This window comes from Genypterus blacodes, unplaced genomic scaffold, assembly GCF_046128005.1.
Source record: "Genypterus blacodes isolate CSIRO-AG114 ecotype Tasmania unplaced genomic scaffold, CSIRO-AGI_Gbla_v1 ptg000040l_1, whole genome shotgun sequence".
Classification (NCBI taxonomy): Eukaryota; Metazoa; Chordata; class Actinopteri; order Ophidiiformes; family Ophidiidae; genus Genypterus; species Genypterus blacodes.
The window spans coordinates 420,498-432,688 of record NW_027466853.1 but is presented as its reverse complement, the minus strand read 5'-3'; the positions used below and the strand labels follow the sequence as shown (position 1 = coordinate 432,688).

The following is a 12,191-nucleotide window of genomic DNA, read 5'->3' as shown; positions in this document are numbered from 1 at the left end:
AAAATGTTTGGTATTTCAGATGGCATTAAATCTTTAATACTGTGGCCATCTAATGGAAATTATACTTTGAATTCATTTTTGTGATCATTTGTACAGAGAGGATAATGCAAGCAGCAGCATTCAGATATTCTTTCCATTCCACAGTGCTTCATAATATATGTTTCTATTTTCTTGTGATTTTAAAATGTTTTATACAATATATGTGTGAGTGTGAGGTTTCAGTCAATGTTAATTTTCTGTAGCACACATATGGGGAATATCAGAATATGTCCCCATCAGAGGCATAATGTTTTAACACAGGTGCATTAGGCAGACTAACTGTTTCACTGATAAACCTTCTACAGTAAAGTAAACATTTAAAAAGCTTCAGTTTTAATTCATCCATATGCCGTCTCAAGTAATCATTAGAGATTACATTACTTTGTTCAAAATCAAAGAATATGACAAAACTGTAATACAAACTGTAACTGTGATATGTTGCCTTTTATTTTTAATTTCACATATTCAATAAAAATTTGATCGATTAAAGATATATTTCAAAATTCTTTACAAATACAAAATGTGTGTGTGTGTGCGTGTGTGCGTGTGTGTGTGTGTGTGTGTGTGTGTGTGTGTGTAGGTGTGTGTAGGTGTGTGTGGGTGTGTGTGTGTGTGTGGAGGGGATGTGGTTATATGGTAAAGCAGATCAGTGGTCCATTACAGATATACTGCTTCAGCTCGTCTGTCAAGGTAAGAGCTCCTGCCTGAAAAGATGAATACTACTGAGTACCTGCTGTACTCCTAATAATATTTTACCAGGTTTGGTGAAAGATTGCGGAATAATCTGGTCTGTGACTGCAGGCTTCAGAAAGTCTGCTGTACTTACATACATGTGGGAACTTGGTTCCTCTTTACTACTACCTGCAGAGATGTACGAAATGTAACTGATAGTTAAGACTAAATATAAATACTGTCACCCTTTCATCGAGACATTTCAACACTGCTTCCTTTGCTCACTGATATGCAGAAATGATACAAAGTACAAACTATCACAATAATGGAGACATGTTGTGTTTGCTAGAGAGGAAAATGTCGCTTTTCTCAATGGAGACTCTTTATCTGCTTGGACTGCTAAACTTCTTTGTAGGTAAGATGATTCTTTATATTTACATTCACACTGAGTTACTTATTAAGGACAATTCATTTATAATGTGATGTATTGAAGGTTTTGTTTCAGAAAAGATGTGATTTAACATCAAAATAAAATACCATCTTCATAAATAAAGATTTGTTATTTAACACATTGCAGCAATAACACCTTTGTCAGAGTGGCCACCATCTCATGCTGCCATAGCCCAACATGAAGTGTTTGTTAGTTTACATCTAATCGTTGAAATTAATGTTTTCTTATCATAATGCAAACATCTCAATGTTATGACATTTTGCAAAACTAGAAGATTATGTTACAGTTGTTATCATGCTGTGATACCAGCTACCAACTTTAGATACATCAGTATGACGCAATGAATTCAGATTGTGGTCAGTTTCTGTGCGCAAATGTTTCCAGTTGTGTGTCTCACTATCACCAAAAGAAACACGATAGAGCTACACCCAATCTTTTAAAATCTGCTATGATGCACCCCCACCCCCCCTACTCCCTGCTCCTGTCAGTGACCAAGCAGCTGAGCGGTTGGACCATCAACGTGCCCACGAAGGTCACTGCAACGGAGGGGAGCTGCGTTGTGGTGCCCTGTCATACACAGCCTCATTTGCGGGTCATCTGGTACATGTATGACAGCAAGGATTATCCAAAGGTGTATGACAAATATTACCCTGATACGGTGGAAGATCAGTTCCGAGGACGCACGTCACTTGTGGGTGAAGCTATGGAGGGAAATTGCAGCCTGAAGATTGATGACGTGAGGAGAGACGACAACAATGTTCAGATTTATGTGTGGATCAACCCAATCAGTGAATCCTATCAAGCATTTCTCCCTCAACTTGTGACCATCATTGTTGGTAAGTGTTTGTGACTAAAAAGTCTTTATCTGTAACCAATGCCTGTGAGCAATTAAAAATGTACTATTATCACAGTTTACTATGCAAATGATCTGTCCATTCATCCACTGCTTTGTTTCATCCCTCAAGAGAAAATTACTCCACTTATCGCTATTAAAGAAGGCACAATGTCAGATGGGGACATCTTCGAGGCCTATTGCCTCATATACTATTCCTGTCCTTCCTCACGTCCATCCTTGAACTGGAGCAGGAGTCCTTTTCTGGAAAACTCCACATTAACAGCTCAGCACGGCAAAAAAACAGGGCTGTGGTTTTACAATGAGACACTGCTCGGAGTGGCAACATATAAAATGCATAAAAGTAAAATAAGGTGTTCTGCCAAGTCCAATACTATTACCGCAAACAGCAAAGACATCGTACTCAATGTTTTCTGTAAGTAATAGTATGACTGTTCAGTACACAGAGCAATATAAATGTGATAGGTGCACATTTTGAGCTCAATGTCCTTTATCCACAGATGAACCCATGACTGTGACCCTGACGACAGATCAGGAATCAGTAGCTGAAGGTGACAGCATCATCATAGAGTGTGTTACAGACTGTAATCCACAACCACACATGTACTCGTGGCTCAGAAGACGGATGGGTCAAAGTGACAAGATAAATTCCACTCAAGGGAAAATGTCCTTCAACAACATCACGCGAGACACTTCTTTTTCCTGCGTCGCTCACAATTATGCTGGAGCTGGAGAGTCACACTGGTTGGATCTGGTTGTTCAATGTAAATATGACACTTTCTGTATCTCCTACTTACTTATCTGACCTTTCAGGAACATTGTGACACACACTCACAGCAGAGTGTTCCTCAGTGTGCTTTGGCTGGCTAAAGCACAGTAGAAAATGAACTAAATTAGCAGTTAATCATTCACCTGCTAGATACTTGCAGCTCAGCTGAAATGGAGTTCAATGCTAGAAGACATTTATAATAGCTTGGTTCTTAAATGTGCTTTGTTTAGAGCACACATTGCTGGTCTAAGCTTCTCTCCATATCACACCAAGCCACAACTTAGCCTCGGCTAAATAGAGGCTAAAAAGAACAAAGCGAAAAGCAAGGCTATTATTTTTATTATATTAACAACATTGTCCTTCAATCTCTTTAGATCCCCCAAAAATCCTCCCCAAGTCCATGTGTAACCTGATAGGGGAAACACTGAGGTGTGTGTGTCAAGCCGACGCGTCCCCTGATGCCTTAATGTACTGGACCATCAATGGAAATGACACCCTCCCATCCTTCGTCACCTCCGTCTCAATGAATGAGAGACATTTTGTCATTGGAGAACTAATTGGTCCAGTTCAAAGCCTGCCTAACGTATCTTGCAAAGCCAACAACTCACTGGGCAGCACCAAGCTGCTGCTGCTGTCTGCGACCAACTCGTCAAAAACATGTAAGTTCAACTGTGGTAGATATTTGTCTAATCACAACCTAATCAGAAGAGAATCGGAAGAGAACTGTGTTCCTTTTACAGCTTCTCCGAACATGGGGTTGTTGCCGATAATGCTTCTGGGAATTCCTCTGCTGCTTTGCTGTGCAATGTTCATTTGCAGAGGATATCCAAGAAACAGGTTGGTGGACTTCACAGTCTTGTTCTTCTGTTTTTTCCCGCCTTAGTCTTTTATTGGCAGTTAGTTCTTCCGCATACTTAAACGTACAGACACCATTCAAACATTAAAATGTTCAGCATATTCAGGTGATGATGGCTTTGACTTTTGGCTTTCATATTTTCTGAAATAGTCAGCATTTTTCAGCTGAAAATCCCCATTAAAACCTATTCCAATGTCTTCAAATCTTTTTCAGGCACTTCTAACTCCCTCATTCCAAAACACAAAGATTTTTTGTCCTCTTTCAATATATAGAATAAAATAGAATAGACGGCGCCGGCACTGGTGAGTGTGCCGCGGCGGGTGCGCATGCAACGGCAGGTGCACCGGTGAGTGCGCCGGCAACGGTGAGTGCACCGGCAACGTCTGGTGCACCGGTGGGTGCGCAGGCACCGGTGGGTGCTCCCGCAACGGCAAGTGCGCGATAGTATGATTGATGGAAGTCAAGTGGCGGGTGGGGGGGGGGGGGGGGCACTGAAGGGGCCAGCGATTTTCCAGGGGAGGCCACGGCCCCCTCTTGGCCCCCCCTGGCGGCGCCACTGTTTTTCAGCAGCTCAAAGGATTTGAGATGTCATTTAAACTGCTTTTAACTTCTTCATTCATTGGGATACAGAAACCATTCAAAATTTTTCAGCCTTTGGGCTTCATTCTCTCAGGCACATCTTCAGCATTCGGCAACATTTTCAGGGTTTGCAATTACAGTGCATTTTCTTCAAGAAATGCACTTCTAGTGACCAGAATCATCAATGGTCAACAGTTAATCAAACATGTTTATCGTTAATCTTGTTAATCTTGTTAATCATGTTAATCTTGTTCATGTGTTTTGTAGACCACGGCTGGGTGAAGCAAATATACAAGGTTCCCACTTAAGGTAACTGGAATGTTTTCTGATTGACTATTAGGTTAATTAGAAATGACTGTTTACCGTGTTCTTCCATCCATCCTCTTAAGGCAACAAAGTTTACTGGCCACATCACAATCAACAACAGAAAACACGCAACATTCAAGGGTAAAGAAAGCAATGTTATTCTTCATCTATCCAAACACACATACTTTGTATTATATATTAATATGATAACAGCATTAAGTATTTTGTAAACATCGCAAAAAAAAAAGAAGATTTTAACAGGCTAAATTACAATTATAACTAATGTTATGGTAATGAATTACAACGAAACAGCTCTAACAATGAGCTGTAGGTATTATAATTATATAGGAATGGAGTTGTAACAGCCTCCTGAGAGTGGCGCTGTTGTCCTGTTTCTCCAAAGCCTTTCTCAAACTAGATATACAGTGGTTTCACTTTGTTGCTCAAACATCAACAAATATTGAATATCAATTTCCTTTCCTCAGGACGAGCATGATGACACAAATGTGTATATAAACTGCTGAAGACATCTGCTGCGCTCAACCTGGATACTGACTCCAGTCAATGTGAATAAGTCCTGTTTACATGCATAGATTATGAAGAAAATGACTGATGAGCTTATAAATTGATTTCATACAGTACAATTTGAAGGAGTGACATTTTTGAAACAAGAATTAGAATTATATAGAGACTAACAACTGTAAATGTATAACTATATATCATCTACTTACTGTATGTGTAGTGATTTTTCCATCAGAAAAATGTCTCACACTCCTTTGTCGTGAAGAACTCAGGGATGAAATTGAAAGGCTGAGTGGAAAAATAATTTGTGTGTCTGCAATGATGATGCAGGTGTAGGCGTAAATTTGAATAAATGCAGGTTCATGGCTTATGAAATCCAAAGCTAATTACCATGGTCAGAGATCATGTCAGTGGGGGGCGGTCCTATATTAATGATGAACATATCCAATAATAAAGCCAGCATGAGCTATAGTTTTGCATTTTCTAGTTAATATTAACCAAAGGCATCTGCTCAGTCTAAGATGGGTGGATCAGTGTGTCACAATGGACTTGAATGTGAAGTGCAGTTTGAGGTTTATAGCAGGTTATAAGAGCTCCACTGACTGTACACAGGGATCATAAACTGCTCATCTTTGATAAACGGCCAGCACAGGAGAATAACACGGAACTTCTGTTGTTTTTTCATTCAACTTGATCTTTTTGACATTCTGCCTCGAGGTAAGTTATATTTGCTTTCAAATGTCTGATTCCTAACATTGAAAATCCATTTTTTATGACTGAAATTCTCCACCAGGAACTAGATAAATGGCTTGAGAGTGAACTATGAACAACATATATGAGCCATTCTGTTACTAAATATAAATGATGTTATAATGTGTCTATCATATGTAAAGGATAGTAACAAAATCTAAAGCTGTTAGTCTTTCATTTTGCTGAGAATATGTGGTTATTTTTGCTGAGGTCCTTGTGAAACGTGCCTTGAGGTAACTTTTGTTGTGATTTGATGTTATATAAATAAAATTGAATAAAGAGGAGAGGTGCTTTTACTGTTTGTGTTTTTCCTGTCATCCCAATATAAATGATGTATACAGACCTCATCGACTTATTAAGACTGAGAATTTTCTTACTATCCCTACAGAATATAATGTATGTAATAATGTATGTTATGATATTTTTTGGTATTTAGTTATTTAGTCAAAAGTTCTAAATATATACAGTACCCAATCAAAAGACGACTGACGTGAAACTACAGTTCTGGATATGCGACTATACATTGTTGCTTTCTAATCGTTTGTTTGCTTTGACTTAGAGTCACGATGGAATCACCAGTGAAGAGTGAAGTTATTCTCTCTGTTTACATCATTTCCTTCCTGATTGGCCTCCCAGCAAACCTCCTTGCTCTCTACGCCTTCAGTATCAAGATCCACACCAAAGCAGGGCCGACTGACATCCTGTTGCTCAATCTAATTGTGTCAGACCTGCTCTTCTTAATAATCCTTCCTCTCAAGATGCACGAGGCCGCGTCCGGCATGCAGTGGCATCTGCCCGACTACCTGTGTTCCATCACCTCCTTCATCTTCTTCTCCACCATCTACACCAGCTCCTTGCTGCTGATGGCAGTGAGCGTGGTTCGGTATGTGGGGATAGCTTTCCCCATCATCTACCATCAGTTCCTTAAACCTATGTATGTGATCGTGAGCAGTGGTGTTATTTGGATATTCTCAGCAGCACAGTGCACCATTGTCTTCATCACACAGCACCATCTAGCCCTCCCAGGAAATAACTCCACTGTGTGCTATGAGAACTTCTCACCGGAGCAGCTGACCATCCTCCTCCCAGTCCGTCTGGAGTTTTTCATTGTACTCTGCCTTATACCTCTGCTAACGTGCACTTACTGCTACATACACAGCATCATAATCCTGTACAGTCGTCCCGGGATATCGCAGATGCAGAAGCAGAAGGCGATCGGCATGGCTTTGGGGACACTGGCTGTGTTCCTCGTTTGTGTGCTGCCTTACAACACATCTCATCTGCTGGGCTATTTTGACGGTGATAGCCCAAAATGGAGATACTACTCTCTACTGCTTTGCACCTTCAACACCTGCCTGGACCCCATCATTTTCTACTTTTCCTCCTCCACCTTCCGCTTAGCTGGCAAAAAGTCCATTTTCAAGATGCTTGGGTGGTCTGTTGCAAAGTTACAAAGGCATGGCGCAAGCTCTGACTAAGAGTAAAAAATGTTAGTTTGTATATCTGCCCAGCTTTGATAGTTTTTGTATTATTGAATTTTATGAATTATTATTGTATTCTGTTGGTGTTGTATTGAAGAATACTGTGTGTGATGCTGAACAGTGTGTAATGCATAATGCGATAATCAAAGGAAATCTCATTCTGCTCTAAATGACTGAGTAGCTTCACAGCCCAACCCATCACTTTGCATCTGCAGAGCATTTTATGACACACATATCACAAGACAAGGAAGGTGTGCAGATTCAAAATTCAAGCATTTATTACTTTACAGCTACGTATTGTCGTGCTTTGCATGAGAATCAACATCCTCTGTAACCTTGACACAGTTTTTCCGCTTCTCTTTAGCGTGGGCCGGCCACTCTTCTGCACTCGTGCATTCTGTAGGCACACATGTAGAATATACCTGCAAAACAAAACAAGAGTGACCTGCAGTGTGGTAGGGTGTTTTCAAAAACAACAACACATTTTTATATACAAACAGGTAGATTATAGCTCAATAAAAAAACGTTGTGCCAAGCCTGGATGTGTTTTTTAGTTAACAGTCTTATTGAGCGTAAATTTGAAGGTGAGTTTGTATTGAGAGCAGGGTTACTATTGATAGTTCTAGAAAACTGAATTACCAAAGGATTTTGAATGAAGTAAATAGAATGTCAGGAACAGTTTGGACGTTTTGCTTCATTTGTAAATAATAAACAGTTGCACAACGTATTCTGATATTCATACAAATAAATGGAGCATATTCAAGATATTTCCTTGTCCCCATTTATGGGTCCGTCTGTAAACCTTTACAATGCTTGAACATGCAAAAAACGTTGATCCCCCTGTACTCTACCGCGCTGCAGGGCCGCTGTGCACACTGAATGAAAACAGGGCATTCTACAAGTACCATCTTGAAAAATCTGCCCCACCTCAAAGACAACTGTCCTACCTGCAAAGAAGGTCATGAGCAGAGCCACCCAGCCTAGTATGTAAGACCAAGAGAAGCGCCAGTCACCGAAGCGCTTGCCCAAGAAGTTCACAGTCACCCCAGTATAAATGGCCATTGCAAGCAGAACAAAGAGAGCTGGGAGAGGAGGACAGAATGTATATTAGAATAAATTTCAGACACGTGTAACCAGGTGCAAATAAGTGTATTTGCACCTGGTTACCCATTTACTCGATATGTAAATTATGGCACATCATAATATGATAACGTCACATTAATGTTTACTCCATCTGGTGTTTAGTAGTTGTCAGGCAGGCATGACTCACTAGATACAAAGAACATAATCCCTGCAGCAAAAGAGCGGTTGAATCTCTCAAAGGCGGAAAAGTGGGCAAAGGAGAGGATTCCTGCGATGATGCCGGAAAAGCAGGCCATGGCAGAGAGGATCATAAAGGCACGAGTGGCATTCCAGTAGGCTGCAGAGGAGTACATGTTATATCATAGTTATGATGACAATGAAACCTAAATTAAATAAGGGATACCATGCAGAATCCATATTCAGAAATTCATATGGTTCACAAAGCTGAGTAGCACTGCTTTCCATTATGTGAGACTTTATGTTTTCTGACATTTCTTAACAAACCTCAGTACTTTTCAATATCATTTAACTACCAGAGGTGCATTTACTAACTCCTAATCTGACTTTGCAGATTAGCGGTTTACACATAAATAAGACCAGCAGCATGAATTAGATTTATTTTTGTTATATCAAGTAGAAAGATTCTAGATCATTTTCTGTACATTTCACTAGAATTCAGCGTGACACATCACGTCTCTAGGGAAACATCATGATCTTGACTGGAATTTAAAATAATCCTCCCACTTACCAATGCTATCAGTCTGCATATAGCACTTGCCAGACATGCAGTACCTCCACAAGCCCTGGTGGGCAAAGCTGCCAGACAGGCGGTACTGCATCCAGTAGTCTGTTGCTGTGGAGACCACCAACAGGATGTTCCCCACAATGGCACAAAAAAGGCCCCCTCCCATGAAGCTGTACATCCTGAGTGACACTGTAACAGCGGTTACTGATCAAAAAGAAAAAGGGCGTCATCGGTTTATTCAGTGGACAGGAGATTGAATTAACAGCAATGATCTAATGCAGCAGACACAGGACAGATTGAGTGTAAGGAGGATGCAGCTAATGCCATCAGTGTTGTCATGGCATGAGGGTTAGACTATCACAGTAAACCTACAGCTTGGTTGTTGATTAAAGTTGTTGATGAAGATTCCCAATTGAGATTCACTTAACCTCAACTTAATTCTTGGTTCAAACCATCTCTCCAAACAACAGCAAACAGCATTAAAGAGAACTCTCATCTGCAGCGAGAGTTAATTATTTCCTAAAACACTAAAAAGTTTCTCGTAAATTTCCACAGATGATTTGTCAAAAGGGCAAAGAGTCACAAATGTTCATAGAATCAAATATATAATAAGAATGAGATTAAGATCAAAGTGCAGGCAGACAAGTGTTGTCATGGGAACTTCTAATGCCTCAAATGCACATAGAAACGTGGGCTGCTTCTGTTTGGATATTATCTTGCATCCACTGCGTCAGATGAACAAGCAGTGAAGCATTTCCTAGTAAAACCACAGAAATCATAAACCCGATCTAATTTAACCCAAGATACACTTTGGTAAACCTCTAGACACACAAAGCTGTAACAAATGCTGCAAGCTGATACACACATGCTGCCAAGAATCAAATTCAGAGCAATTTAGAATTTAAAATGAGGACGAGATCACAGAAACCTTTTACAAATATGGATGAAATAACAAATGATAGCCTTAGCGGAATTTCTTCTAAGCTTGATGACAATCTTATATTACAATCTGATTCAAGCCTTTTCCTCTCTGTGGCTGTACAAGCTCCACATCATAACTGTCCATCAAAACCGAGCTTGTTCCTAAAACATGGGGTGGGCCCTCTTGGACCACCTGCTGGGTCCTTAGCATATCACACAATTTCTTCTTTATTATTTTCACTCTCATTCTTACTGGCTATGAAAACATCCAACAACATCTTACCTGAATTCTTCAGGATAAATGAACTTTCCTCAGGGAAAGAGTGTGAGAGAGAGTGCTAGCCAGGAGTAGAGCGAAACGTCAAAGAGGAAGCCCTAGGCTGAATTCCAAAAAGTTATCCCCTCCACGTTTCTGTTGATGGAGGCAAAATCCTTTAAAACAATTACCATGGAACAAATGCACTCGAGCTGGTGGGCAAAAAGGCACGTGACCCTTAAATGGGAGTATTTTGGGGATGATTGGGGTGGGGTTGGGGGGGGGGGGGGGGAGGTGGGGTTGGGTGGGGGGGAGAGAGAGAGAGAGAGAGAGAGAGAGAGAGGTGTGGGGGGGCGTAATGGTGTTGGGAGGAGGGGGTTTATGAGGGGGATACGATGGCCGGCCACAGCCCCGGTCTGTTGTTCTGTGAGGCCTTCTGGAACTGTGGATGTGCTAAGGCTTGCAGTACTGCTGCAGTCAATGCAACATGCTGAAGCATACACTTTCTTTCAGTGTGGCTGGGTGTGGTCACATGTGGTGATAACATAACCAAATGACTGCCTAATAAAGTATTGCATGCATAGTGTACTACATGTACACACCCTGGATGTGTAATCACTGTTCTGACATGCAACACAATACATGATACTTGTTTACAATATCAGTATTTATGCAGTAAGTCATGAGGCAAGCTACAGCGTGAATCAAATGCTCCATTTGTCAATGCCGCATAAACAGCTGCCTCATTAATGCTTTATTTTTTTTTTACATAATTAAAGCCAAACACAGCTGATTAAACAGATGATTTATTCTGTGGTCATATCTAGGGAATTCTGCCCGCTGGGAAACCTGAGGATAAACATTAAGCAATTCCACAATCTCTATTTAACAGCCTAATTACAGCATCTGTTAACGTGATCTGCATGAGTAGGGGAATTTATTTGTAAATGAATAAATGTACATGTAAATAATAAATAAACACACACATTTAAAAGGATAAATAAATAATAAAGGATTTGCTGTTATTAATTTTTTTCCATATTGGCTGCAGGTGTAAAGATGCTCTGAACAGTAGTGTGACTGTATACTGTAAAAAACACTCATATTAACATGCTCCCTCTATCAGTTTAAGTTAGGTAACATGCGTTAGACCAACAATGCTTGATGCATATTCAGAATTATGGTCATTCGGGCCACGATTTGAATGTGGGCGTTGGGTATTAGTTTACATGAAGGTTGAAGAACATGTCAGGAGGACTCACTTTCTGCTACAACCACAAATAACCCTGAGTAGCTGGCCCAGCTCAGGGTGTTGGCTGGAGTGTACAGTGACAAACATCCTTGTCAGGTCTTCAGATTGTGACTAAGCACACATTTCTGTACGATGGACTACGCAAACCTGGGTGGACATACAGTAGATTCTGTGACCGTGCAGTTGCAGAACCTGGGTGTAGCTTTGGTTCATTATCTTGCCTTAAAGGTTAAGTTTCATTACACTCTTACACTGAGTCATTTTGTAGTTATCACAGAGGGCAGCTAGAGGTCACCGTGTGTTGCTTTTCCCTCGTGAAAGCTGTAACTTCTTTGTTTGAGTGAGTTTAATTTACTTTTGAAGAGTGTCATTTTATCACCCAAGTTTAAAGAAAGAAATTAGATCAATAATCTGGGAAAGGTGTTGTAGTGGAAACTTGAAATGGAAATGGAAATTTGAATGTATTTTAATACAGAGAATAGCTGGAAGAAAACTTTGAAATGGGAAGCATTTTAAACTGACACTTTCTTAAAATCCATGAAAATGCTGAAAGAAATCCTGAAAGCATGATGGTGGAAGATGATGATGGATGATGAAAGATGGTTTCTGTGCCTGAAAGAATAAAGAAGTTAGTAGTGACAGCTAAAGTACAAATT

At 40.3% G+C, this 12,191-nt stretch overlaps 3 protein-coding genes across 3 annotated transcripts; 2 read left to right on the top strand and 1 right to left on the bottom strand.

Moving 5' to 3' along the window:
- Positions 1 to 627: 627 nt before the first annotated feature.
- Positions 628 to 6,074, top strand: LOC142999107 (myelin-associated glycoprotein-like). Its single transcript, XM_076148532.1, has 9 exons — positions 628 to 729; positions 1,061 to 1,126; positions 1,651 to 1,998; positions 2,128 to 2,430; positions 2,516 to 2,779; positions 3,159 to 3,443; positions 3,525 to 3,621; positions 4,487 to 4,528; positions 5,011 to 6,074. The coding sequence occupies exons 1-9, from the start codon at positions 663 to 665 to the stop codon at positions 5,039 to 5,041; spliced, it is 1,503 nt and encodes a 500-aa protein (XP_076004647.1). The 5' UTR covers positions 628 to 662; the 3' UTR covers positions 5,042 to 6,074.
- LOC142999040 (free fatty acid receptor 2) lies at positions 5,439 to 7,294 on the top strand. Its single transcript, XM_076148431.1, has 3 exons — positions 5,439 to 5,453; positions 6,300 to 6,336; positions 6,389 to 7,294. The coding sequence occupies exons 1-3, from the start codon at positions 5,439 to 5,441 to the stop codon at positions 7,273 to 7,275; spliced, it is 939 nt and encodes a 312-aa protein (XP_076004546.1). The 3' UTR covers positions 7,276 to 7,294.
- A 323-nt stretch (positions 7,295 to 7,617) lies between these two features.
- lim2.5 (lens intrinsic membrane protein 2.5) lies at positions 7,618 to 9,284 on the bottom strand. The gene is made up of 4 exons (XM_076148541.1): positions 9,110 to 9,284; positions 8,549 to 8,698; positions 8,226 to 8,360; positions 7,618 to 7,700 (listed from the first exon to the last, which is right to left on the bottom strand). The coding sequence occupies exons 1-4, from the start codon at positions 9,282 to 9,284 to the stop codon at positions 7,639 to 7,641; spliced, it is 522 nt and encodes a 173-aa protein (XP_076004656.1). The 3' UTR covers positions 7,618 to 7,638.
- Between the last annotated feature and the right edge of the window lie 2,907 nt (positions 9,285 to 12,191).